Below are 27,792 nucleotides of genomic sequence, written 5' to 3'. Positions count from 1 at the left end.
ATCCACTGATTTTTTTTTTTTTTTTTGTAATTATTAAGAATTTTTACAACAAACAAACACTTTTTAATATATTCATAACCTTGCTCGTGTTTTAACATCATGCTTTTTAAAAAAACCGCTAAAGTACAAACCGCTAAATTTCTATTCGCGATCAATATTCCCTAATAAAAATTTCTGTTCAGCAGTCCTACAACATTCTGACACTCGATGACACTGGAATACCCTGTCAGAAAAGTCAATTGGCTGGGAATGGACTTTTTACAGTGTCTGCTATAATGTTATTGTTGTTTTTTGGTGTTTTTACATTAATGAATATGGTGACTGTGTAAATGCACAGAATTACGATCTTATTGACACATTAGATCCTTATGATAACATAATATATGCCTTCAGTGATTTCCTGAAGATAAATACCAAAAAATAACACAACTGGATTCACTACAGCAGTCGCGATCATCTGAACTCACATAAAGCAAGAGATTGCGAGGACATATAAATATTAAAGCCCTTCGTCTTAACCCTCGGTTGCAAGGGCTAAGGGGTAGGGGTACAAAAATAGAATTGGGATCGGACCTTAATGTGTTCCTAATGATTTTTATTGTTTTTTTCTAAATAAACAAATATTTCAGTGTTGGTTCTTGCAACACATTTCAGTAAAGCATTTGTCACTTTGTAATGTTGCCAATCCTTTTCACAACAGGGACTGAAGACACCAAGTGATGAAGTGTTTCAGGTGTAATTAGGGGCCGAGCATCTATGGTGGGTAGGCCCTATTGGAACGAGCACCTACGGTGCGTAGGCCCTATTGGATTTGCTCTGTTTCTTTCTTATTATCACATGCAACAGTTCTGCATAGCGTATAAATAAATAAAACCCATGCCTGAATGTATTGTCATACCAAGGGAATCATTGTTGAGCAGACAGGGGAAGGGTCCAGGGTGCAGCAGATGCTGAAGGACAGGGCCAGTAGAGACTCTGGAGATATAGAAGACCTGGACAGGACCAGCTTTTTTGCTGTGTAATTTTCCAGAGAAGCTGCTATGGAAATTCTTTATTATCAAACATACAGGCGTACTGATCTTTAACCACATTCAAATGATCACACTTGTAAACATGACAACATCAAAGATAAAGACAATACCTGAATGAGGAAAAAAGTTCTTTGATTACAGTAATAAACATGCTGTGACGTGCTGAATGATGGATGAGAACAGATATGGAATAATCACAGAGTCTGAAGCTGCAGACAGAAACATCAGACTGAGGACAGAAACACACCACCTCTGAGGTAAGAACAACTCACATATACATTACCCACACACACACACTTCTGACATCTGTTGATGAGCTTATTGATTGTTTACTCTGAATTTGTTCTTATTTACTAGCTAAAACGAATCCAGAAATAATCTGATAGTTTGTCTATATTCTCTTCATCAGAAATGGCTCAAACTCTATATTCCTCTCTTCTCCTCATTGGTGAGTGTGTTTGTAGTTTTATTCATGGTTTATAGTTTCATTAGGTTTGACTCAGTTCTGAAAAGCATTAAAGAAAAGTGTCTCTTTCACAGCTCTCTGCTCCATATCTGAATGTGTTCAGCATCAATATTACTATATAAATGTGAACAAGACCTGGACTGAAGCTCAGAGATACTGCAGAGAGAAATACACAGATCTGGCTACCATTGACAACATGAATGAATTAAACAACATGAACAAGCTGGTGAAGAGTGAGAATAATGGAGCTACTGAATATGTCTGGACTGGTCTTCAGAGGATGAGTGTTTATAAATGGCATTGGTCTTCAGGTGATCATGCGCTCCTTCTGAACTGGGCATCTGGACAACCAGCCGGCAGTGATGATTGCGCTGTTATGAGAAATGGACAGTGGTTTGATGAGCCATGTAGTAAAACTTGGATTTTTATCTGCTATAACAGTGAGTACAAACCCTTTTGAAACAAAGAAACTGTATAAAAAAATGTGTATATAAATCACACAACAATTTTCATGTATGGAAACATAGAAAATAGGGTGGTATGTAAGTTCCTAGGGTTAGATGTATGCTAAAAGCATAGGAAAGAAGAAAACTGGGAAAATATGCTTTATTTAAATGATGAATTGATGTTTGATTAGTAATGTAAAACATTTAGATGTGTTTGTTCAATTAAATAACAAGTTACATGCTGTATCAGACAATATAAAATTATTGTGATCACAACATGTTTTGGGGTGGCACAGTGGCTCAGGGGTTAGCACTCTGGCCTCACAGCAAGAAGGTCAATGGTTCAAGCCTTGGCTGGGTGAGTTGGTGTTTCTGTGTGGAGTTTGCATGTTCTCCGGGTGTTCGTGTGGGTTGTGGGGTGCTCCAGTTTCCCTCAAAGTCCAAACACATGCTATGGGGGAATTTGCAGGCTAAATTGTCCGTAGTGTATGTGTGTGAATGTGTGTGTGGATGTTTCCCAGTGATGGGTTGCAGCTGGAAACGAATACCCTGTGTAAAACATATGCTGGATGAGTTACCTGTTCATTCCGCTGTGGCGACCCCTGATTTTCTTTTCTGACTAAGCCGAAAAGAAAATGAATGAATTATGTTCAATAGCACAATATATTGAACATGTTTATGATAGAGCAGATCTCATCTTACTTGTTTGTAACTATGAACAGAAGTAGAGGGGGAGATGTAATTATAATGTCTAGTTTAATGGAAGATCTTATAGTGATATTCACAAATATGTCACATCCAAAGTTTAAATCATAGGTATAGAATGATAAAAAAGATCATTCACTCATTTGTTCAATCATTCATTCTCAAGCAAACACAGGACTGGTGTTCGTTGATCAGCTGATGAACTGGAGAGCCGCTCAGAGTTACTGCAGACAGAATCACATTGATCTGGTCAGTGTGAGGAACCAGAATGAGAGTCAACAGCTGGAGAAGTTCATTAATGACAGAAACTCATCTGGATCTGCAGTCTGGATCGGTCTGTTCAGAGACACATGGCAGTGGTCAGATCAGAGCAACTCCTCATTCAGATACTGGAACACTGCTGAACCAAACAATGCTGGAGGTATTCAAAACTGCATCGGAATGAATCAGAATGCACAGGGACGATGGCATGACATCTCGTGCACCGGCTCATTTCCTTTTGTGTGTCATGAAGGTGAGCAGATCCTCCAAACACACTCAATCCATCATCAGCTCCAGATCTCTTAAAGTTGACTCTACATGTCTGACATGTCAAATTCCTCCACAGTGTTTGTTCTGCATGTTGTTGTTGATCAGTCTCTCTCTAGTTTCTGCTTTGTTTTGTGTCCAGATAAACTGATTGTGATCCAGCAGAATCTGTCGTGGTCTGAAGCTCTGAGATACTGCAGACAGAATCATGTGGATCTGGTCTCGGTTCAGTCAGTGGAGATGCAGCGTCGTGTGATGAACGTGGTTAAACTGGCGTCTACTGAGGCGGTGTGGTTGGGTTTACACAACTACTGCAGCATGAACATGTGGCTCTGGGTGAATGGAGACATGGTGTGCTATCAGAACTGGGCTCCAGGGAACGGCAGCACACCGGAAAACTGCAAACTGGAGAACAGAAAAGGAGCAGTTCAGTCTGGAGGAGATCAGACCTGGATCAGCCTTCCTGAATCGCACAGACTCAACTTCATCTGCACTAACTACTGAGAGTGAAAAAAATATGAGATTATCAGTGTCCAGTTCTGTGTTGTTGTGTTTCACGTGCTTGTTTTGGTCATGTGATTCCCTTGTCGTCTGTTTCATGAGTTTCCCCTGTATGTAATTAGTTTAATCATGTCCCTTGTATTTATATTCCTGAGTTTGTTTAATTCCTTGTTCAGTATTGAATTGTCTACACCCTTGATGTCACTCCATGTTCCGAAGCCTGTAGTAAGTGTTTTGTTAATAACTACTTGTTTTTAAAACTCCAGCGATCCAATGCGTCTCTTTATAGAGTGAAAATGTGACAAAATAACGGACCTAAACAATTAAGTACGGCTTCTCTCCCACTGAAGCAGGGGGGAGAGAAGCCTTGAGGACCATACAAGACAGCTTCTACTACTGGTTAACATCACCACCAGCTATCTGGAAGAGTGCTCTGCGGGTTCTACAATGCAAGCGTTAACGCTGCCTGCAGAGCATGCTCGTCCAAACATGGTCCTCAAGGCAATTTTGAAAACTACTAGGAGTGCCACTCCAGACCCTGTGACCAGCCAAACACCCCCATCTGCAGGGAGCACTTGCCAGAGCCCACCGCAGACAGAGAGCCACCAGCGGTGCACAAGCCATCGCCAACAGGAGCGACAGTGCCAGATACCACCATCAGGGGAAGAGCTCAATAAAATGTCTGACCAGGTGTATGAGCCGGCAACATCCCCCATTTTGGGAATACTGGTGTAATTAGACCAGCTGGGAGAGAGTCCTGTCCACCTCCCCACCACAGAGGGTGAGCTACAGCTGGACACTGGAATGTTGCTTATCGACTTCTGGAGAGAAGTCATCCCTTTCCCGTTGTTTCCAGGCAGCAAAGGTGTTCTCCATGTCAACTGTGTCAATTCAATTCCTGGTCCCCCTGGTTCCCGAAGAGATAAGCTTCAGAGTCATGAGTGACATCCCACCCTACCCACCCTCGCCTCCTTCACTGATAATTGCTTCAGCAACCAACCAACCAGCTCCAGCGTTTTGGCAGTCAGTCAGCCCCCCAGCTCGCCCTCAAGCTCCAGAGGGGGAGATCGCTTTGGGAAACTGCCCTCTGGGAGGTGTTGCCCAGCGTCAGCTCCTTCAGCCTCCGAGCTGCAGACTCCACCTTGACCAACCGACCCTACGGCTCCATGGTGGCTCTTTCCTCCCTCGCCTCGTCCCATCAGCCCACCAGCTCCGCCGGGCTCCCTTGTTTTTCCGGCTCCACCTTGGTCAGTCATCGCCCTGCCTTTGCCTCCGGACTCCACTCCTCTGGCTGTGCCTTATCTCTCCGTCCTGCCGGCTACATTGAGCTCCTCCCTCCAGCTACTTCTTGGTCCTCTGTCGCTCTGGCTCCATCCCGGGCTTCCATCCCATCGTCATCTCCTTGCTCGGATGAGCCGTTCACTCCAACTTGGCCCTCTGGGACCTCGACGTCACCCTTGCTCTACAGCTCTCTTTCTCCTCCTTGGGCTCCACCTCCATCAGTCGGTGTAAATTCAAGTGTACATTGCTACTGGCCAGATTACCATCTGCAGAGAAGGTTGGGTCAATCAGTCTCTGAATATCAGCAGCCCTAACAGGGAGCTTATCCATCTGTCCAAGGTAGAATAAATCTACTGCATTCATTTTCTTGCTGTGGATCACTTATAATGGTAAGCGGCATGAGCCAACAGCATTGGCATGATGTTCTGCCATTTTATACTCAATATATATTCATGCACCTATGCATTCGAGGAGCTGCTATAAGCAGGAATTATTTTTGTGCACCAAAAGTTGTGGTGAGTGGACAATGATCTATGAGAGGCATGAATTTACATCCATAGAGGTACTGATAAAATTTCCATACTTATTGCCAAAGCTTCACACTCAATTTGTGCATCATGCCTGGCATTCATTCCAAAGAGTTCAATTTTAGTCTCATCAAACCACAGAAGTTAGTTTCTTATGGTCTGAGAGTCCATCAGGTGCCTTTTGGCAAATTCCAGGCTAAGGAGTGTCTTCCGTCTGGCCCCTCTACCTTACAGGCCTGATTGATGGATTGCTGCACAGATGGTTGTCTTTCTGTAAGGTTCTTCTCTCTCCACAGAAGAATGCTGAAGCTCAGAGTGACCATCGGGTTGTTGATCACCTCCTTGACTAAGGCCCTTCTGCCTTGATTACTCAGCTAAGATAGCCGGCCAGCTCTAGGAAGAGTCCCGGTGGTTCCAAACATCTTCAACTTACGGATGATGGAGGCCACTATGCTGATTGGAACATTCAGAGCAGCAGAATTTTTTTTTCTGTAACCATCTCCAGCCTTTTGCCTCCAGAGAATTCTGTCTCTGAGGTCTACAGACAATTCCTTTGTCTTTACGATTGGTTTGTGCTTTAACATGCACTGTCAACCCTGGGACCTTATATAGACAGGTGTACGTCTTTTCAAATGATGTCCCATAAACTGAATTTGAGCACAGGTAAACTCCAATTATGCTGCTGAAACATTTCAAGAATGATCAGTGGAGACAGAATGTACCTGAGCTCAATTTAGAGCTTCATGGCAAAGGCTGAGAATACTGATGTACATGTGATTTTTCAGATTTTTCATTACTTTTATTAATAAATCTGCAACAATTTCAAAAACTTTTCATATTGTCATTATGTTTTATTGTGCGTAGAATGTTGAGGAAATAAATGAATTTGATCCATTTTGGAATAAGGCTGTAACATAAAAATGTAGAAAAGTGAAGCGCTATCAATACTTTCCAGATGCACTGTATGAGCCAATTATCAAACTATCTTTTTAATGGTCCGGTCTTCTTTCAGTAGGTCAGTAGTTAATTGAAACGTATTACAGATGTAGAAGCAGACATCAAGGTGTGTTTCTTATTTGATCTAGATTGTCTTTTAAACTCACTCAAGAGCTCACCAACAACTGTGTTTTTGTGGCCAGTGGCATTTATCCATTTTAACCTGAACTGCCTCTGTTGGGGTAGTTTTATGTGCATAATCTGAATGCCTGATATTGCCACCTATCTAACTGAATTTAAAGGGCACCTATTTTACCCCTTTTTAAAGATTTACTATTAATATTATTATTAATATTATGGTTCTTCTGAGTGTGCCAGTTTAGGTTCAGTTCAAAACACAGTTCAGATATTTTTATTATAATGTGTTAAAAAGTGTTATTTTGGGGGCATGTACACGGGTTGTTGTTTTAAGGGTGTGTTGCTTTACATGACAATTAGTTTCGACTTCCCGCCCAACTTTTAACAAGGGTGTATGGCAACAGACAAGCAGACAGAGAGAAGCAATATGAGTGAGAGGACAAGCATTCAGCCGTACATGTACGACCCGGACACGGACACAAACCAAGCAGAAACAACTGTTGAGAAATCAAAATATCTCCATATCGCTATATCTCCCTGCAGCCCAAGACCGGTTACTCACTGAAGCTAAGCAGGGCTGAGACTGGTCAGTACCTGGATGGGAGACCACTTGGGAAAAACTAGGTTGCTGTTAGAAGTGGTGTTAGTGAGGCCAGCAGGGGGTGCTCAACCTGTGGTCTGCGTGAGTCCTAATGCCCCAGTAAAAGTGAAGGGGACACTACACTGTCAGTGGGCGCCGTCTTTTGGATGAGACGTTAAACTGAGGTCCTGACTCTCTGTGGTCAAAAAAAAAATCCTATGGCACTTCTCGTGAAAGAGCAGGGGTGTAACCCCAAGTGTCCTGGCCAAAGTCCCTCTATCGACCCTTACGATCATGGCCTCCCAATCATCCCCTTCCACCGAATTGGCTCTATCACTGTCTCTCCACTCTACCAATAGCTGGTGTGTGGTGAGAGCACTGGCGCCGTTGTCCTGTGGCAGCCGTCGCATCATCCAAGTGGATGCTCCACACTAGTGGTGGTGTGGAGAGACCCCCCCCCCATGATTGTGAAGCACTTTGGGTGTATGGCCATATACAATAAATGCACTATATAAACACACATTACATTACATTTACATTACATAATGTGCCAGAAAATGTCAGAGTGGTGGTTACAAAATCATTTGTGCCTTTGTATGGTTTTACAGCTGCTACGATGCATGCTTCATCCGTATAGGGATGCAACGATTAACCGGTTTCACTATAAACAGGGCTTTAATCCGTCATGGTTAATTAATCATAAAGGCTTCTCAACATCATGTTTCTACACAGAATAAAACTGCGGCAACTAAATAAAGTGATGCCAACTGTGTGCTAGTTCACAGTTCCGAGCTTGTACACCGAGACTGATAACCACGCACACTAGATTGACTTTGAATGAGGCTTTAACTAAGACAAGTTCATTATTTCCAATGGAGCGACGTGCTCACACTTTACAGCCGCAACTAGTTGAGATGACAGGAACGTCTTTGACCGCAGGAAACACAAACGGCTGAAGTTTAAGGAAGATGTGATAAAAAGTACACAGGTTTGTAAACCCACCTAAAGTTACAAACAATGGCGCTAATGAGAGTGATCATGAATGTTGATTCGCCAGCCGAGATCAATCGGGTGTTTTTGGAGAGAGTGCTGAAAGACTCTCTGTGGATCAGCTGTTTTTAATGGCCTAAATCTTGATCGGCAAGTTCAGTGCAAATGGCTGATAAATGTAAAGTCTCTGTTGCTCATTCGCAGGAAGACGATGAAGGCTCTTGTTTTGAGCCCAATGAGCCTTACATCTAAAAGTAGTGCAAGGGTTTTCCTTTAGTGACATGACTCAAATGGCAGACGTGAAACAACAAACTGAGGATGTGGTAATGCGGGCCTGTTAATCAATATTGGTGGGCGGAGGGACCGTACTCCTACATCAAGTTGTGGTCGGTCTTAAAACCGCTCCAATTGGTCCACCATTTTCATGTTGTTAAATTGAAGGACTAGTTGTGTTGATATCAACCCAATATGATGGTCTTTACACTATTATATGTCTGTCCAAACAGATTGAAAAATAGATTTTTCCCCATATGTGCCCTTTAAAGCCATTCTGTTTGCCCCCCATTCACTTCCAACTGACACTGACAAGAGACAGTAGGAACTTGAGGGTTGTAAAATACACAAAGACTACTGGTTAATGTACACTCTTATATAATGCAAAGCAAAACTAGTAAATACATGACAAGAAAAAAATGAGTGAAAATATGACTAGAGCTCGTAGAATCACATGATTATGGAAAACATATGACAAGGAAAACTGTTGGTCACAAGCAACATCCAAGGTGAAAATTGATTAGGAAAATACAATGCAAATTGCTGTGTATTTTTCCTGAGAAGCTGTTATGGAAATCCGTTATTATCAAACACAGGCCTACTGAATTCTCACCACATTCAAATGAACAAGCTTGTAAAAAAAGACAACATCAAAGATAAAGACATGCATGGGTTACAGTACCTGATTAAGAAAGAAAATGAAAAAGGCCTTTGATTAGAGTAATAAACCTGATGGGACGTGCTGAATGATTGGTAAAAGCAGACAAAGTCTGAAGCTGCAGACAGAAACATCAGACTGAGGACAGAAACACACCAGCTCTGAGGTAAGAACTACTCACATCTACATTATATACACATAAACACACTTCTGACATCTGTTGATGTTCATCTTGTTTATTCTACATTTGTTTCTCTTTTACCTGCTCAAATGTTTTACTCTAGAATGAATTTGACTGTTCATCTATATTTCTTCTCCTCAGAAATGGCTCAAACTCAACACTTCCTCCTCTTCCTCATTGGTGAGTGTGTTTGTAGTTTTATTGATGGTTTATAGTTTTATTATGTTTACTCTGTTCTGAATAGCATTAAACCAAGTGTCTCTTTCACAGCTCTTTGCTCCATATCTGAATGTGTTCAGCGTCGATATTTGTTTATAAATGAGAAGAAGAACTGGACTGAAGCTCAGAGATACTGCAGAGAGAATTACACAGATTTGGCCACTGTTGACAACATGAATGACATGAACCAGCTGAAGAATTGTGTGAATAATGGAGGTAATCAGAACATCTGGATTGGTCTTCACAAGACGAGTGTTTATAATTGGCATTGGTCTTCAGGTGATCCTGCGCTCTTTCTGAACTGGACATCTGGACAACCAGCCGGCAGTGATGATTGTGCTTATATAATAAATGGACAGTGGTGTGTTTGGAAATGTAATGTGTTCTTGCCCTTCATCTGCTACGACAGTGAGTACAAACTATTAAATAAATCTTCAACTAGACATTTATGTTTGACAAGGTTAAACATTCAACAAACAAACACAAACCCTATTCATGTTAAGTATTGGTAATGCTGTGGCTGATATATTCGCTCATATTTCAATAGCCGTCTCTCAGTAAATGAGCTTTAGTGGAGTTGCTCTTCAGTGGATCTGCCTTTAACAATAACAGTTATACTAATCTGAACTGAATCAGTTTTATTTTACTAGAACTATTCTAGCATTTTACTACACTACTGCTGTGTCTGATTTTTAGCAACGAAATTTGGATTACATTGAACTGAACTGTGAAAACTGAACTAAAGCAGTTTTAATTTATTGGAACGTCATCTATGTTAAGCTGGTTTGGCAATCTACATAGCGAAAAGTGCTATAAAGATTCCAGTTGCAACCCATCACTGGGAATCTTCCATACACACTCATTCGCACACATACACTATGGACAATTTAACTTACCTATTACGCCCCAAGTCTAGGGGAAACAAAAAGGGCATAATAAACGAAGAAAAAACAAATGTGTTGGGGTGGTGGATTTCCCAAACTAAACAAAACTTAAAGCAAAAGATTCCCTTCGGTCGACATCCAAACTCACACACTCAGTTGAGAGTATATATGAAGATATTTATTATAGAAAAATAGGGTTTATATAAATGAGCATTTCGTCAGGGTGACCACAGGCCAAAATAACAAACAAAAGAATCGATAAAATAAATCCACTAAATTACCTATTACTATTTAAAGAAAAATACAAGAACCTTACCTTACTCCCTAACATAAACACAGTCAAAAGTAATCAAATAAATAGACAGGTCACCCCTACACGCTCAAACTCTCAAAAATATTGAAACATATGATGGTCATCAATACAAAGTTGGTTGTTGTTGGTTGTCGGCCGAAGGGGTAAGGGAAACCCAGGAGCTCCACTCCAAAGACCGAACGCACATAAATGAGCTCTTCGAACCCTGCCGGAAGCTCCTTTTTATATGTAGGAGCAGCCAATCAGAATAGGGAATCAAGCCGGTATGGGGAGCCTATGAAACAACAGAAAAACAACAAGAAGGCGGGACAAAAGAAAAAGACAGGACAATCCGCAATAATAAATAAATAAATAAACTCCAGTCGTAACATTACCCAATCCACCTATATCACGTTTTTGGACTTGTGGGGAAAAACGGAGGACTTGGAGAAAACCCACGCCAACACGGGCAGAACATGCAAACTCCACACAGAAATGCCAACTGACACAGCCGAGGTTCGAACCAGCGACCTTCTTGCTGTGAGTCGATTGTGCTACACACTGCGCCAAAGTGATGCCCAAAAAAAAGACCAGCTGAAATTAATTTCCCCAATCCTAAATATTGTTGTGGCTTTTTATTCTCTTATCTTCACCTTTGATAGAACCTACATCGTAAAAAGAGCTATAGAAATCATAATGAAAATCTTTTGAATAGTTTAGATTTGATTTGAAGACATCTGCATCACCATATGGGGTATAAGACATGCAGTAAACGCAGAAGTTTACATACACTGTATAAAAAGGGCAAATAACCACTTTAAAAAGTCAGATGTTAATGCGACTAAACCTTTTCTCTTTTATGTAAGTGAGGATTGTCATATTTGTGTCTGTTCTGCTTAATAGCAGAATAATGAGAGAGAGATTTTTTGAAAAAAACTATAGACTTTTTTTCTTGAAAGTCAAGTTTACATACAATACGATTATTCTGCCTCTGTAAAAGCTCAGATGATGGTGTCAAGGTTTTGGAAGTTTCTAATTGACAACATTTGAGTTAACTGGAGGCACAACTGTAGAATAGTATTTTAGAAAAAACCTCAAACACACTGCTTCCTTGTGTGACAACATGGCAAAATCAACAAGCTAGAATCAACAAAAAAGCCAGATTACAATTTGCTAAATGACACTGGGAAAAAGACTAATTTTTGGCGACATGTCCTGTGGTCTGATGAAACTAAAGCCCCTTTCACACATACAGACCTTTCCGGAAAATTACCGGCAATTTTCCGGAAAGGTTGTATGTGTGAACAGGTCCTTTTTGAAAATACCGGTAAATTCGTTCTGGCTATTTTCCGGAAAGAGAAGTTGTAACATTACCGGCAATTTGCCGGAATGCTGCGCTGTGTGAATGCAGAAGGAAGATTTCCGGAATAAGCGTGTGCACGTCTAGAACGTGCTGACGTAAGACGTCTGCTTTAGCCAATCAGAACAGTCAGACGCATTTACGTCCGCGCGGTTTGTGAGAATAAAAGCCTTTGAATATTTTCCAGACACATTTAGCTGCTAGAAGTTAGTCAGATCACGTTTATATGTTCTTCTTAATGCCAACTGTGTAAATAATCATCGATGAGATGCTTATGATAAGCCGTTGTTTGTTTACCTTCAAGCTTTGCGTGTGCCCATGAAACAGCCTGTGAGCGCCAGCACACACACATATCATGAACATCTCGACATGCGAAAGTGATCCTGCGAAAGTTGTTCACAATATTGATCATCCACAGAGTTTGTAATTTAGTCAAATGTTTACAAATTCAAGCGCAGGCGTTTAAAGCTCATTTGTGGTGAATGATGTCAGAATTTACCGGCATTTTGGAATGGATGTGTGAATGCTCTTTTCCGGAAAAATTCCGTAACGTCCTCGCCTGTGTGAACAGCGCTTTTTTGAATATACCGGTAGAGTCGTTCCGGAAATTTTCCGGATATTTACCGGTATCACTGTGTGAAAGGGGCTTAAGATTGAACTGTTTGGCCATAATGAGCAGTGTTACATTTGGAGGACAAAGGAGAAAGTTTACAAGCCTAGCAACACCATCTCAACTGTGAAGTATGGGGGCGGCAGCCTCATGTTCTTGGGCTGTTTTGCTGCAGGAGGGACTGGTCCAATTCACAGCATAGATGGCATCATGAAGAAAGAACATTATGTAGAAATACTGAAGCAACATCTGAAGACATCAGCCAGAAAATTAAAACTTGGCCACAAATGGGTCTTCCAAACAGACCATGACCATTAGCATACTGCCAAATTAGTAAAAATGTGCTTTAAAGACAACAGAGTGAATGTTTTGGAGTGACCATCACAAAGCCCTGACCTTAATCCTATAGAACATTTGTGGGCAGAGTTGAAAACGTTTGTGTGAGCAAGACAGCCTACACATCAGACTCAGTTACACCAATTCTGTTTGGAGGAATGGGCCAAAATTCCTGCAAACTTTTGTGAGAAGCTTGTGGAAGGAGACCCAAAACATTTGACCAAATTTATACAGTTTAAGAGCAAAGCTAAAATAATAATAATAATAATAATAATAATAAAAAACCATGGAAATGTGTGTAAACTTTTGACTGTCTAGAAATTAATAAGAAAATTCTCAAAATTCTCTCATTATTCTGGCACCATTGCTCAAAATGCATCCAGAACTTATTAAGAGAATAAGCACAACCCTGTTAGACCATGCGCCCTGGTACAAAGCATATGTTTCCATGCTTAAAATAGCAGAAGTGTATTCGGACATGCCCTTAATTGTTTTGTGGCATGCGCTTTAGACTTTGAGCCTAGATCGTTGAAACAGAGCCCTTAGAATGTCTTTAGAGACATAAAAATATGAACGTTTTGTGTAAGATGAGCATTTCTGATGCTATAAGAGTTCACATCTAAACTATAAAGCAGAAGTGTAATGAAGAATAAACTGATAAAAAAAACTTTGACATTTCATTTTCTTAAAGTGAGCACAGGACTGGTGTTTGTCTATCAGCTAGTGAACTGGAGAGATGCTCAGAGTTACTGCAGACAGAATCACATTGATCTGGTCAGTGTGAGGAACCAGAATGAGAGTCAACAGCTGGAGAAGTTCATTAATGACAGAAACTCAGCTGGATCTGCAGTCTGGATCGGTCTGTTCAGAGACACATGGCAGTGGTCAGATCAGAGCAACTCCTCATTCAGATACTGGGATACTGTTGAACCAAATAATAAAGGAGGTCATGAAGACTGTGCAGTGATCTATCCGGATGATCCAAGACAATGGAATGACGTCCCTTGCGACCGTCAGTATGCTTTTGTGTGTCATGAAGGTGAGCAGATCCTCCAAACACACTCAATCCATCATCAGCTTCAGATCTCTTAAAGTTGACTCAACATGTCTGACATGACAAATTTCTCCACAGTGTTTGTTCTGCATGTTGTTGTTGATCAGTCTCTCTCTAGTTTCTGCTTTGTTTTGTGTCCAGATAAACTGATTGTGATCCAGCAGAATCTGTCGTGGTCTGAAGCTCTGAGATACTGCAGACAGAATCATGTGGATCTGGTCTCGGTTCAGTCAGTGGAGATGCAGCGTCGTGTGATGAACGTGGTTAAACTGGCGTCTACTGAGGCGGTGTGGTTGGGTTTACACAACTACTGCAGCATGAACATGTGGCTCTGGGTGAGTGGAGACATGGTGTGCTATCAGAACTGGGCTCCAGGGAACGGCAGCACACCGGAAAACTGCAAACTGGAGAACAGAAAAGGAGCAGTTCAGTCTGGAGGAGATCAGACCTGGATCAGCCTTCCTGAATCTCACAGACTCAACTTCATCTGCACTAACTAGCAGACAAAAGACCTGTTTGTGTGTTTACTTACATTCATTGCTTAATTTGAGCCGTTGTCATGAGAGATCGAGACCCTACTAATCATTCGGTCCTCTTATAGAACCCTGAGTGATCCTATTGTTTTATTGAAGTTGTTATGGGTACAGTTTGTAGTGCCTAAATAAAAACTAAAAAAATTAAAAATCACATTTATAATTTATATATGGTAAAGCTTGACTATTTCATTTCACTACTAAAATAACATGTATACCCTGCTGAAAAATCCAGCCTAAACCAGCCTAGGCTGGTTTTAGCTGGTCAACCAGGCTGGTTTTAGAGGGGTTTTGGCTACTTCCAGGTTGGTTTCCAGCCATTTCCAGCCTGGACTTAGCTGGTCAGGATGGGAGATGAGCAGCTAAAACCAGCTTGACCAGCCTAGCCAAGCTTGGAAGTCCAGCCAAAACCAGCTATATCCAGCTTAAACCAGGCTGGTCAAGCTGGTTTTAGCTGGATTTGGCTGGTCATTTTTCAGCCTGATCAGCTAAGACCAGGCTGGAAATAGCTGGAAACCAGCCTGGAAATGGCCAAAACCCCTCTAAAACCAGCCTGGTCAACCAGCTAAAACCAGCCAACCAGCCTAGGCTGGTTTAAGCTGGATTTTTCAGCAGGATAAGCATTATATTGATCATTTCCTATAGTTATGTATAATTAAAGGCATGCATGGATTGTTAAATTGACCCTTCGATAAGCCACACCCAAAACATGCCACCCACCAGTTGTGGCTTAGCAACCATAGCTGTGCACAGGGGCTCTGTCAAGCTTTTAAGCTAGGGAAATAAGCCAAAGCGTTGTGCATATGGATTGTGCAAATCTGATACCCGGAATCCTTAAAGTTTGGACAGGGTGGTGGAATTTTTTCCCTTTTCAAAACCTAAAACCCAAGAGTGGATCAAGCTCTGTAAGGGGCTCTGTGAGAGGCACTAAAGGAGTGGACAAAAGTTTAATTAGTTTTTTGATAATCCTGATTCCTGACACATTCAGTGACAGACCGACAGCAATAACTCACACATCTCTTACCCTAAACAGATCTAAACTGTGTTTCCTGCAAAAATACAAAGCAGGTTCTGTTTCCCAGCTGTCTTTTTCTTTTTTTTTCTCTCGATATTATGAGCACCGCTCTGTTTAAGCCCTCACCATAGTAGTCATACTAATAGCAGTCATATTTTCATAATCATATTGACAGATATATGGGGTCAATGATGCTAATATTTGGCTTATCAATCTCCCCTTTCTGGCTGTTCTTTCTATGAATGAATGATGTAGAAGCACAGTCCATGTGTGTTTCCTAGTCGGTTAGTCACGGTTTAATTTGTTATTATTAGTTTATTTTTTTATTTCACCATTCTGTTGAATGGTTATCATATGAGGCGACTAGGCCAAACTAGCTTCAATTTTGATTAAATTATTGGTAACGCAAACATTATGCTTTGTTCTTTTGCAATTTAAAGAAAAGTACACCGTTATTTCACTGTACTTACGCGGTACCTTTCATGCTCAATATCTGGTTGTTACCCCCTTATTACCCAAGCATTACAGTTTGTTCCCTTATACCTAAGTAAGCGTTATTTATACTTACACTATTCATACAGAAAAGTACACCGTTATTTCACTGTACTTACGCAGTAATTTTCGTGATGAACATCTGGTTGTTACCCCCTTTTTACCCCAGCATTACGGTTTGTTCCCTTATGCCTACACATACGTTCATTATACTTACACAGTACGTACAGAAAAGTACACTGTAATTTCACTGTACGTACGCTGTACTTTGCGGGTTGTAAAAGAAAGTGTTACCAAATTATTTTCTAATCAGTTGCCTATTATATTGTGAATATACCCCCTGTAACGCACACTGTAGTACTTTTTTGTCTGGCTCTCTCAGATATCTCACCTTTTCGCCAAAAATGACAAATTTTATCCCTGGCAATGTCTGACACCAGCACATAAATATTGTAATAGACATGCCAGGCACGAAAGCTTGAAAGGCTTGGCAACAGTAACTAAAGTGGGCGGGGCTTAGCTAAGGGTCAATTGTTACCTGTTAAATGAGCCCAGTTAGCTTATGTGGTAGCATAATCGTACCTCTACCCTTAGCCTCCTGGCTACAATAAGCTAACACAGCTCTGATTAGCCACACAACAGGATATCACAATGATAACTTTTGATCAGGCATTTACCACAGACAGTCCCTTAGGGGTCCTAATCGGGCTGGATTGCAGAGGAGACTCAGGCTGCATCCAAAACCGCATATTTCCATACTATATAGTACGCTAAAATCAGTATGCGAGCTGAGTAGTATGTCCGAATTCATATAATTCGAAAATTAGTATGCGAGAAGTACCCGGATGACTTACTACTTCCGGCGAGACTCTGGAAGTGAAGCGACGCAACTGACGCAGGTAGGTCACGTGACCATGACAAAATGACGGATGTAGTGCGTCCAAATTCCATTCATACTTTTCATGTTCATACTGTATAGAGCGTACTTTTCTAACGGCCGAGTAGTACGTTTAAATTCAAATCCAGTACTTACTGAGTAGTAGGCGGTTTCGGACGCAGCCTCAATTTCTCACCACACCGGTGCTTGCCGGATCCTGTTGCAGAACAACTAAACTGTATTTTTACATTAATTTTCTATGAATTATATAATATATCAGTCATGTATTGTGGATCTCTTGGCCAGGTCACCCTTGTAAATGAGATCTTGATTTCAATGGGTTTTTATCTGGTTTAATAAAAAAAAAAAAAAAAAATATATATATATATATATATATATATATATATATATATATATATATATATATATATATATTATAATAACAACACCATATTCAGTTGGTTATTGTAAACTTTGTCACAGGAGTACTTCTGGTCACTGATGCCATAAAAAGAAATGAGGAGAGATAATCATAAATTGTTTTTAAACCCGGAAGTTGAAATCAGCTGACAAAAGCTCAAAATTATCCAGTTTTCTCCACAATTAAAGCTGACACATGCTTGCTAACATTGTCTTAACTGGTGCTCAACACACACTAATCTGTTAAAATCTAAAAAAAAAAAAAAAAACTTGAGGGTTTCGTGAACATTTAATAAAGCAACATATATATGAAATAAATACGTACATAAAATAATAATAATTCCCATCAGGGTGAAGTCATTACAGGTTCTCCAATGTGAGCTGTCAATTTAATTACTAAACAGTCTATTAAACCTTTTTTTTTTTTATTAAATAATTTTAAAATATTAAGATAGTCACTCCAAAAAACATTGTGAATATCCCTGCTATCAGCAAATTACATTGTTTTAAATGTTCTGGTCTTCTGTCAGATAGAAGCAGGCAAAAAAAAAATAAGGTCAGCAATTAATGGATATTTATTTACAGATGTAGAAGCAGACATCATGGTTTTATTGTGTGTTCCTTATTGGAACTGGATTGTGCCCCTTTAAACTGACTCAGTAACTCAGCAACAACTGTGTTTTTCTTGTGGCTTGTGGCATTTTTCCATTTTAACCTGAACTGCCTCTGTTTGGGTAGTTTTATGTGCATAAACCGAATGCCTGATATTGCAGCCGATCTAATTGGATTTAAAGCCATTCACTTCTAAATGACAAGAGACAACAGGAACATGAAGGCTATAAATGCTAAAAAGTCTACTGACTAGTACACTTGAAAATAATACAAAGCAAAACTAATCAATACATGACAATGCTAATCTCCTAATCCCAATTGCCTCTCTGGATATACCACTAACTGTAAAAAAAAAAAAAAAAAAATTACTAAATTTCTAAAATATTACTTTCCTTCTTAGACTTTACAGACCTGAAACTTGCCTACAGCACTTATTCATTGTTGCTCTTGGTTGTGTAAATTGCTTCCTTGTCCTCATTTGTAAGTCGCTTTGGATAAAAGCGTCAGCTAAATGACTAAATGTAAATGTAAATGACAAGACCAATGAATGAAAACATGACCTGAGCTCATGAAATCACATGATGATGGAAAACAGATGACAAGGAAAACTGAATGTTGGTCACAAACAAAATCCAACGTGAACTCAACTAAGAAAGTACAATGCAAATCGCTGTGTAGTTTTCCAGAGAAGCTGTTATGGAAATTCTTTATTACTAAACACAGGCCTACTGCATTTTACCACATTCAAATGAACAAGCTTTTAAAAAGTACATCACCATAGATAAAGACATGCATAGATTACAATACCTGAATGAGGAAAGAAATGAAAAAGGCCTTTGTTTAGATGTTGTTAAATGATATGATGTGCAGATATAGAATAATCACACAGTCTGAAGCTGCCGACAGAAACATCAGACTGAGGACAGAAACACACCAGCGCTGAGGTAAGAACTACTCACATCTACATTATATACACATAAACACACTTCTGACATCTGTTGATGCTCTTATTGATGGTTTATTCTGCATTTATGTTTCACTTTTACCTGCTCAAATGTTTTACTCTAGAAAGAATCTGACTGTTTTTATATATTTCTCTTCCTCAGAAATGGCTCAAACTCTATATTTCCCTCTTCTCCTCATTGGTGAGTGTGTTTGTATTTTGATTCATAGTTTCATTAGGTTTGACTCTGTTCTAAAAAGGATTAAATCAAAGTGTCTCTCTCACAGCTCTCTGCTCCATATCTGAATGTGTTCAGCATCAATATTACTATATAAATGTGAACAAGAACTGGACTGAAGCTCAGAGATACTGCAGAGAGAAATACACAGATCTGGCCACTGCTGACGACATGAATGACATGAACCAGCTGAACAAGATTGTGAATAATGTACGTGTCTGGATTGGTCTTCAAGAGACGAGGGTTTATAATTGGCATTGGTCTTCAGGTGATCTTGCGCTCTTTCTGAACTGGGCATCTGGACAACCAGTTGGCAATGATGAATGTACTTTTATGAGAAACGAGCAGTGGATTGTTGGGCCATGTAAAAACACCTGTTTCTTTATCTGCTACAACAGTGAGTACAAACCCCAAAATTAACTAAATTGTATTTATTACAATTTAACTGGGTATTTTAATGTGACAGCAGTAAACACATTAGTATAAATGAAAAACAAAAAACTTCAACAAATCAATTTTACAGATTTTGGATAAAGAAAAGAACATAAAAAGTGAAATTGAATGATGTTCTCGAAGTATAGAGTAGTATAGTAATAGAAGCATGTGTAGTGGCTATTTCTCTAAGGAGGCTTTCTCAGTGGTCAAGAAACAAAGTCTTACCCGGGATGTCTTTTACAAGTTTTATTCTTTATAAAGAAGATCCCAGTCATACAGCAACAACAGTTTCTGCAGAGTGAGATACTGAAGTCAAGTGTGTTCACCCTTTTATCTGGTTTGTACTGCTTACGAGGTCAACTCCCAATAAGGCCTCATCTACAATTACGTCAGGCGTCTTCTGCTGTTCGTGCGATATGCTCATAACAACCACACATCCTTCTTAGGATAATGAAAAAGCTTTCACCTAAAGACATATAGTTATCTATAAAAATGTACACATAGGTTTTATGATGAACATATGGAGAACACAGATACACACACATGTAATAATGAGTCTTAGACAAGTTTCTAACATATAAAGCTCATTTAAAAATGAATTTCCATTACATATGTTTGAAGCTTCCACCATTGCTTATGTCCACATCTAAATACCAAAGCAGAAAAAGAATAAAGAAAATACAGAAAAAAAATATGTTTCTGCTTTATTTTCTTAAAGTGAGCCCAGGACTGGTGTTTGTCAATCAGACGATGAACTGGAGAGATGCTCAGAGTTACTGCAGACAGAATCACATTGATCTGGTCAGTGTGAGGAACCAGAATGAGAGTCAACAGCTGGAGAAGTTCATTGATGACAGAAACTCATCTGGATCTGCAGTCTGGATCGGTCTGTTCAGAGACACATGGCAGTGGTCAGATCAGAGCAGCTCCTCATTCAGATACTGGAAAACCAGTGAACCAAATAATTATGCAGGTCCGGAAAACTGTACAGTGATTGAACGGAATGCTCAGGGCCGATGGTCAGACTACCTTTGTCACCACCAGTTCCCTTTTGTGTGTCATGAAGGTGAGCAGATCCTCCAGACACACCATCATCAGCTCCAGATCTGTTAAGGCAGGACACACCAAGTAGATGGTCGGCTGTTAGGTAGCATCAGGCTGTTTGTTGTGGGTCTGTCAGGCTAGTTTGTTTGATGTGTTCTAGAGAACTACATTGGGTTTGGACTCTCATTAGACCCAATGCAAATCACACTGAAATTGGCAGCTTTACCTTTACTGTGAACAGGAGTGGGTGCTTAGAAAGTCTTGTTGCAGACCCACAGGTGGGATTTGACATGCAATAGTCAACACTAGAGTTAAGAAGAAAAAAAGTTAAAGGGTGCTTTCCTGTCATGTCAATATGTGTGCATTTTGTTTTGAGCATTACCGCATCTACTGAGATAATCAGAAAGAGCATTTAATGTGTGTGTGGGCAAATCTTGGAAGAAAGACACACAAGTCTGGGACTCTGGTCAGTCAGCAATATATATTTCCTTCATTGTAGGCTCTAATATAGTCGGCTAAAGTACTTCTTTTCTTCATATGAAATGAGCAATGCAGTGCCCGTCTCATTCGCTTGTTTGTTGGCTTCGGTATTTTGTTTATGTTATTTTTAGTAGGCTATTATATATTTTGTTGTAATAGGCAAGTAGGTCTATTGCAGGGGTTTTCAAAGTGTGAGGCGCAAGAGCATGTCAGGGGAGGCGCGGGAAAAAATATTATATAATAAAAATATAATTAAGTTTAATTATTATATGTATTTTTTTATTATATTTAAACGTTTTAATTAAATGAAGCTAAAAAATAATACGTAAAAAATAAGAAAACCTTTTTTACCCAGAATGCCATAGCTGTGAATTCACTTCTGTTTGGCAAGCCCGCCAATAAAGGTATATGCCTGCTAATACAATGGATAATTGAGTTTAGGATTTACGTGGACAGGACCAGCTGATAAAACACGACCTTTATGTATGGTTTGTCAAGATATTTTGGCTAATGACAGCATGATACCCGCTAAACTTCGACTGTTTTGACTGGGATGGACAGTTCTTGGATCGGTTCTATTCATATTGAACCATCATCCTAGTTTTAAAAACGGTATATTAAAATACTTATTACTCTGTAAATAATTGCACTTTCATGCAAATGATGATAAAAGTGAGTTAACAGTCTGACATCTGTCTGTGTCTTTAAATATACTGTGTGTGTATATATATATATATATATATATGTGTGTGTGTGTGTGTGTGCGTGCGTGTTTGGGAGTAGGGGGGCGCCAATGGATAACTTGTGTCAAAAGGAAGGCCCACTGTCTTAGACTTTGAAAAACCCTGGTCTATTGGATATGTTTTAAACTTGATTCCTAGTGGGCCGCAGCTCTACACAGTTTTACTCTAACCAAAATCAAACACAGTTGATCCAACATATCAAAGTGTTTAAGAATACTAGAGACTATTAAGCAGGTGTGAGTTGGTGGAGGTTGACGCTAAACTTGGCAGAGCTGTGGCCCTCCAGAAACTGAGTTTGAGACCATTGGTCTATTGTGAATAGGACATCTATGAGATTTTTGGGACATTCTATTTATTTTATTTACTTTTTTTAGCCGGCTAAATCTAAATTATAGCTAGCAGTATTTGCTAAGTTCTGTGTGTTTATTTAACAATTTAAAGGTTTTTCATATTGTGTTTAAGCCTTCACAGCCTAAACAGTTTCCTATCGGTTAAACTGTGCGTATCATGCAGTATGTTTAAAAACTGATGTCAGCGGCAGTGGTGTAGTGGTTAGTGTGTCGACACATGCACTCCGGTTCTCACAGCGACCCAAGATCGATTCCTGCCTTACGATCCTATGCCAGTCCTTCCCACAACCTATTAAAACACAATCACTAACTATTAAAACAAGCATAATTAGATTCTTAAAGTTTGAGGACAAACTTTGAGGCTGGCTTGTGAACGCCTGATGGTAATAGCTTATTTAGTTTAAACAGTTTTTAAAAGTATGAAAAGATAGATCGGCAGATAGATAATAGATAGATAGATTACCATGTTACTAGCATGCTTCTAGCATAAATTAGCATGTTAGTAGCATGATTCTAGTATGAATTAGCATGTTACTAGCATAATTCTAGTATGAATTAGCATGTTACTAGCATGATTCTAGCATGAATTAGCATGATTATAACATAAATTAGCATGTTACTAGCATGATTCTAGTATGAATTCGTATGTTACTAGCATGATTCTAGCATGAATTAGCATGTTACTAGCACGATTCTAGCATGAATTAGCATGTTGTTAGCATGAATTAGCATGCTACTAGCATAATTCTAGCATGAATTAGCATGTTATTAGCATGATTCTAGCATGAATTAGCATGCTACTAGCTTAATTCTAGCATGAATTAGCATGTTATTAGCATGATTCTAACATGAATTAGCATATTACTAGCATGATTCTAGCATGAATTAGCATGTTGTTAGCATGATTCTAGCATGAATTAGCATGTTACTAGCATGATAGATAGATAGATAGATAGATAGATAGATAGATAGATAGATAGATAGATAGATAGATAGATAGATAGATAGATGATGTGCTAGCATGAGTCAAACAAGCCAACCCCCACTTCTCTACGATATTCTGAAACTGAGATATAGCTGCTATTATATTGTTGCTAGGTTAGTCTGTTTTGTTGCTATGGAGTTGATTGACAGCTTAGACTGATGATGTATCAAAGCTTCTTGCCAATATGAACAGTTAAAAGCAACACCCATGTCTCTATCACACTGCAGCATGACGATATCAATCTGAACCTCTATAATGGCAGTCTATGGGACCATTGCTAGGGTGCCGTATCTGGTTGTTAGGGGTGTGGCTAGAAATGTTCATCAGTTATTGGTAGTTTGGTAGTCTGAGTTAAATGAGCCCAGTTAGAAGTCTGTGCGACAGTCTGATGTAGAGTTATGAGCTCACAAAGTTTGGTGCAATGTTAGGTCAATGGGATTTTTCTGACGGTCCCGGGACGTTTTTCGGAAAATCGAAAGTCGGATCAGTCCGAAAAGATATAGCAACCCTAGTCAGACCAGTTTGGAGGTCTGGTGTGAGTTTGGTGGTCATAGCTCAAAAGCTGTAGGAGGAGATAGAGTTTAATTTTTAGTCTCAGAAGAAAAATAGGATAACAATAGTCTGGCTTGCTACACAAGCCAGCCTAATTTCTGTATTTACTTTGTTAACGAGACAGAAAATACATCTAAATACAGACACAAAGCTTGACTTTGTAAACAATGCAGGACTTACTTTGTGTGTGTTTGTGCATATGTGTTTGAATGTGTGTGCATGAATGTTTGTTTGAGTGAGTGAGTGCATGTGCGTAAAATAGTGTGTTTAATGTATGTGTTTGTGTGTGTGTGTTGCATTTTTCTTTGTGTAGGTGTGTGCTAATTGATTGTGTGTGTGTGTGTGTGTGTGCTGCGTTTGGACGACAGTGAGTTGTTTCTTCTATAGTTTAACCAGAAGTGATCAATCGCACAGAAGCCCTCGTCTCTCTCTCTCTCTCTCTCTCTCTCTCTTAATTCAATTCAATTCAATAAATGCTTTATTGTCATGACAAATGTTACAAATGTATTGCCAAAGCAGTTATAAAGTAACATACATATATAATAAAACAGTACACAGTAAATAGTAGTAGTAAAATAGTAAAAAATAATAATAATAATAATAAAAAATAAAGAATAAAAGATGATATTTTTATAGAATAATTAAATAATAAATCAACAATGCACCATATTATTCAATATATCACATTAATATTCAATATATTATATTATTATTAAACATATCTCTACTTTCCTATCCAATGAATGTGAAAACCCTGAAAAAAATAATAATAAAAAAACTGATGTGCCTCTAGATTTTTTTTATAACGTTAATAAATAAATACCTATTAATTGTGACAATTGTCGCTCTCAGTTTACCTGTCAATCTACGTACCTACTCTACTGCCGTCTTTTGGATGAGACGTTAAACCGAGGTCCTGACTCTCTGTGGTCATTAAAAATCCCATGGCACTTCTCGTGAAAGAGCAGTTATCTCTATAACTGTCTCTCCACTCCACCAATAGCTGGTGTGTGGTGAGCACATTGGCGCCGTTGTCCTGTGGCTGCCGTCACATCATCCAAGCGGATGCTGCACACTGCTGGTGGTGTGGAGAGACCCCCTCATGATTGTGAAGCGCTTTGGGTGTATGGCCATACATAATAAATGCGCTTTATAGATACACATTACATTACATTACATTACATTACTAATTTAATCAGGTTTAAATCCTGCTCTGTGTTAACTTGAATTAATATTTAGTTAAGAGTATTTGTGTACATTCTTGATAAGCTCCGAGTTGGTTCATAGGAGCGAGCGGGAGTGGGCACAAACAATTCAGGTGTAAGTGGGAGTGGAAATCCTGAAAATTCAGCAGGGGCTGATTTTTAAAACAGGACCATGCAGATCTCTAGTGAGTCCACACAATGCATCTTGTTGGGTTCAGGTAGGAGGCAGTTCACCAGATTCAACAGCATTCTGATTGGTTGTTCAGCTATGAATCAGAGCACAAAACCAAAACTTGACGCATCAAAATGAAGCAAATGATGCAAGTTAAGAAGGAACACAAAAGCCGGCTGACATTCTGTCAGATATATTGAATATTTAAAAATGATATGGATTATCAAAGATCAAAGCCTATCTCTCAGTGGTAAGTACTGCCACAAAGTCAGTTTTTGTCGCAGACTTTTTTTTTCTTTTTTCTTGGTGTGTCCTGAGTTTTAAGACTCTACATGTCTGACATGACAAATTCCTCCACAGTGTTTGTTCTGCATGTTGTTGTTGATCAGTCTCTCTCTAGTTTCTGCTTTGTTTTGTGTCCAGATAAACTGATTGTGATCCAGCAGAATCTGTCGTGGTCTGAAGCTCTGAGATACTGCAGACAGAATCATGTGGATCTGGTCTCGGTTCAGTCAGTGGAGATGCAGCGTCGTGTGATGAACGTGGTTAAACTGGCGTCTACTGAGGCGGTGTGGTTGGGTTTACACAACTACTGCAGCATGAACATGTGGCTCTGGGTCAGTGGAGACATTCTCTGCTATCAGAACTGGGCTCCAGGAAACACAACACACAGCAGCACACCGGAAAACTGCAAAATGGAGAACAGAAGAGGAGCAGTTCAGTCTGGAGGAGATTATTGCTGGATCAGCCTTCCTGAATCTCACAGACTCAACTTCATCTGCACTAACTAGCAAAGAAAAGACCTGTACTTACATTCCGTGCCTAATTTAAGCCGGATCCTGTTTTGGGAAATGTCAGATATTCTTGTTTTTATTTTAATTGATCCAGCATTAACTTGTGTGCAGTTAATTCCTTGCGTGTGTACGTGAAAAAGAGAGAAAATGTGAATGAGTGCGAGCGAAGACTATGTGGTTTGTGTATGCGCACAGCAGTCATCATGCGCAAGATACAGCAAAAGCCACATTTAACTATACAACAATATTTTCAACCATTTTTCTTTTCATCTTTCTTAGTTTTACAATCATTCACATTGGTTGGGGATTATTGTTTCACACTCAGTGAGCAGTGAAAATAAATAATGGCATAGTGGCCTGCCTAAATAATATTTGCATGTTCAAAATAACAAAGAGGCAGGCAAGCTTATTTTCATTTCTTTAAAACCACGAGGACAATCATAATTTTATAGTTTACAACGTTAAAATGCAAATAAATAAACAGTGCATAATGAAATGCCATATTGAGATGCTGATTGGTTGCCTGAGTCAAATAAGCCCACCCTCAAGTCTGTATGACACTGCTATGTAATGTGATTGACATGTGAGTCAAGAAATGAATGGGAGTCAATGGGGCCCATGTAAGTCAATGGGAAAACTTTGGGACGTCCTAGAGCCCCAGGGGTACAACTCATACCCCCATGCGGGGTATGTTCTCACTTAGGCTGCAACCCCCTACAGCTGTTGTGAATCCCATATTTCTAAGAAAATTTACAGTCTGCGCCGTGATTGGTCAAAGTTTGGCTCAATGTTAAGTCTATGGGATTTTGGGGGAAATGTCATAGCACACCATTCCAGATAAAACTGGACGATTTGACCCCACTTTCAAGGGTCTGGGACGAAAGCTGCGGGACTAGTTACGTGTCGAAAAACGCACGGAAGAAGAAAAAATAATAATAAGCAGAAAGAGCATAGTAATAATGGGCTTTGCCTATGGCAAAAAATAAACAGTAAATCTGCAGTCACACTGGACTTTTCTCTCCGTAGACTTCCATTCATACACATGTAAATGCGTCAGACCGAAAACGCAAGCTTGTGCGTCAAGTTTCCCAGATTGCTGTGTTGGAAAGTTCAAACTTGGTGAACTCTGACCTTTGAAATCGCATCACTTGACTACGAGAGACCAATCGAAACATGACCTCTCTGCACAGAAATTAAAAAATTTAATAATAATAACAATTCCTTACATTTATATAGCGCTTTTCTGGGCACTCAAAGTGCTTTACACATAGGGGGGAATCTCCTCATCCACCACCAGTGTGCAGCATCCACCTGGATGACGCGATGGCAGCCATTTTGCGCCAGACCACACACCAGCCAATTATGATAGGGGAGGGTTAGGAGGCCATGATGGACAGAGGCCAGTGGGCAGATTTGGCCAGGATGCCAGGGTTAAACCCCTACTCTTTTTCGAAGTACATCCTGGGATTTTTAACAACCACAGAGAGTCGGACCTCGGTTTAACGTCTCATCCGAAAGACGGCGCTCACTGAACAGTATAGAGTCTCCGTCACTATACTGGGGCATTAGGACCCACACAGAGCGCAGGTTGAGCGCCCCCTGCTGGCCTCACTAACACCACTTCCGGCTTCAATCTATCTTTTCCATGTGGTCTCCCCTCTAGGTACAGACCAGGCGCAGCCCTGCTTAGCTTCAGTGGGGGACCATGTGAGAGTTGCAGAGAGCTAGCAAAATATGAACAATCACTTGCTTTTGTTAATCTCTAACCATCTTGTTTAATCCAGGCCCTTTTCACAGCGCCTTATGACAGAATTTCACAAGGTCAAACTCTAGTGTGACCGCAGCTGAAGGGTGAAAAACCTCATCCTGAGTCATCCTTTAAAGGCACTATGGAAATATATATTTG

At 39.8% G+C, this 27,792-nt stretch overlaps 3 protein-coding genes and 1 long non-coding RNA gene across 9 annotated transcripts in view; all 4 read left to right on the top strand.

Annotated features, from left to right (window-relative positions):
- LOC147842925 (uncharacterized) overlaps nucleotides 1–27,792 on the top strand; it is a 959,952-nt gene that overhangs the window by 885,579 nt on the left and 46,581 nt on the right. The window lies entirely within an intron of this gene.
- Nucleotides 30–6,318, top strand: si:ch211-282j17.3. 4 transcript variants are annotated; one of them, XM_087259786.1, is made up of 6 exons: nucleotides 30–1,157; nucleotides 1,215–1,288; nucleotides 1,441–1,479; nucleotides 1,572–1,937; nucleotides 2,815–3,162; nucleotides 3,319–6,318. In XM_087259786.1, the coding sequence occupies exons 3-6, from the start codon at nucleotides 1,443–1,445 to the stop codon at nucleotides 3,678–3,680; spliced, it is 1,113 nt and encodes a 370-aa protein (XP_087115912.1). In that variant the 5' UTR covers nucleotides 30–1,157; nucleotides 1,215–1,288; nucleotides 1,441–1,442; the 3' UTR covers nucleotides 3,681–6,318.
- si:ch211-282j17.2 lies at nucleotides 8,530–14,696 on the top strand. Of its 3 annotated transcripts, XM_087259558.1 has the most exons (6): nucleotides 8,530–9,226; nucleotides 9,383–9,421; nucleotides 9,512–9,676; nucleotides 9,740–9,868; nucleotides 13,634–13,981; nucleotides 14,138–14,696. In XM_087259558.1, the coding sequence occupies exons 2-6, from the start codon at nucleotides 9,385–9,387 to the stop codon at nucleotides 14,494–14,496; spliced, it is 1,038 nt and encodes a 345-aa protein (XP_087115684.1). In that variant the 5' UTR covers nucleotides 8,530–9,226; nucleotides 9,383–9,384; the 3' UTR covers nucleotides 14,497–14,696.
- LOC137496086 (C-type mannose receptor 2-like) lies at nucleotides 18,833–27,068 on the top strand. The gene is made up of 5 exons (XM_087260398.1): nucleotides 18,833–18,889; nucleotides 19,052–19,090; nucleotides 19,176–19,523; nucleotides 20,280–20,627; nucleotides 25,516–27,068. The coding sequence occupies exons 2-5, from the start codon at nucleotides 19,054–19,056 to the stop codon at nucleotides 25,881–25,883; spliced, it is 1,101 nt and encodes a 366-aa protein (XP_087116524.1). The 5' UTR covers nucleotides 18,833–18,889; nucleotides 19,052–19,053; the 3' UTR covers nucleotides 25,884–27,068.

The sequence above is a fragment of the Danio rerio genome, chromosome 7 (assembly GCF_052040795.2).
Source record: "Danio rerio strain M-AB ecotype USA chromosome 7, GRCz13ab, whole genome shotgun sequence".
NCBI lineage: Eukaryota > Metazoa > Chordata > Actinopteri > Cypriniformes > Danionidae > Danio > Danio rerio.
The sequence above is the reverse complement of the archived record's forward strand: the minus strand, read 5'-3'. Positions and strand labels throughout refer to the sequence as shown.

Bases quoted from the DNA above. Each gene is read 5' to 3' on its own strand.
- si:ch211-282j17.3 (XM_087259786.1), top strand. From the start codon at position 1,443: ATGGCTCAAACTCTATATTCCTCTCTTCTCCTCATTG. The intron at 1,480-1,571 runs GTGAGTGTGTTT...TCTCTTTCACAG, and splicing joins TTCCTCTCTTCTCCTCATTG to CTCTCTGCTCCATATCTGAA. The intron at 1,938-2,814 runs GTGAGTACAAAC...TTCATTCTCAAG, and splicing joins GATTTTTATCTGCTATAACA to CAAACACAGGACTGGTGTTC.
- si:ch211-282j17.2 (XM_087259557.1), top strand. From the start codon at position 9,331: ATGTTTTACTCTAGAATGAATTTGACTGTTCATCTATATTTCTTCTCC. The intron at 9,422-9,511 runs GTGAGTGTGTTT...TCTCTTTCACAG, and splicing joins CTTCCTCCTCTTCCTCATTG to CTCTTTGCTCCATATCTGAA. The intron at 9,869-13,633 runs GTGAGTACAAAC...ATTTTCTTAAAG, and splicing joins GCCCTTCATCTGCTACGACA to TGAGCACAGGACTGGTGTTT.
- LOC137496086 (XM_087260398.1), top strand. From the start codon at position 19,054: ATGGCTCAAACTCTATATTTCCCTCTTCTCCTCATTG. The intron at 19,091-19,175 runs GTGAGTGTGTTT...TCTCTCTCACAG, and splicing joins TTTCCCTCTTCTCCTCATTG to CTCTCTGCTCCATATCTGAA. The intron at 20,628-25,515 runs GTGAGCAGATCC...TTTTGTGTCCAG, and splicing joins CCCTTTTGTGTGTCATGAAG to ATAAACTGATTGTGATCCAG.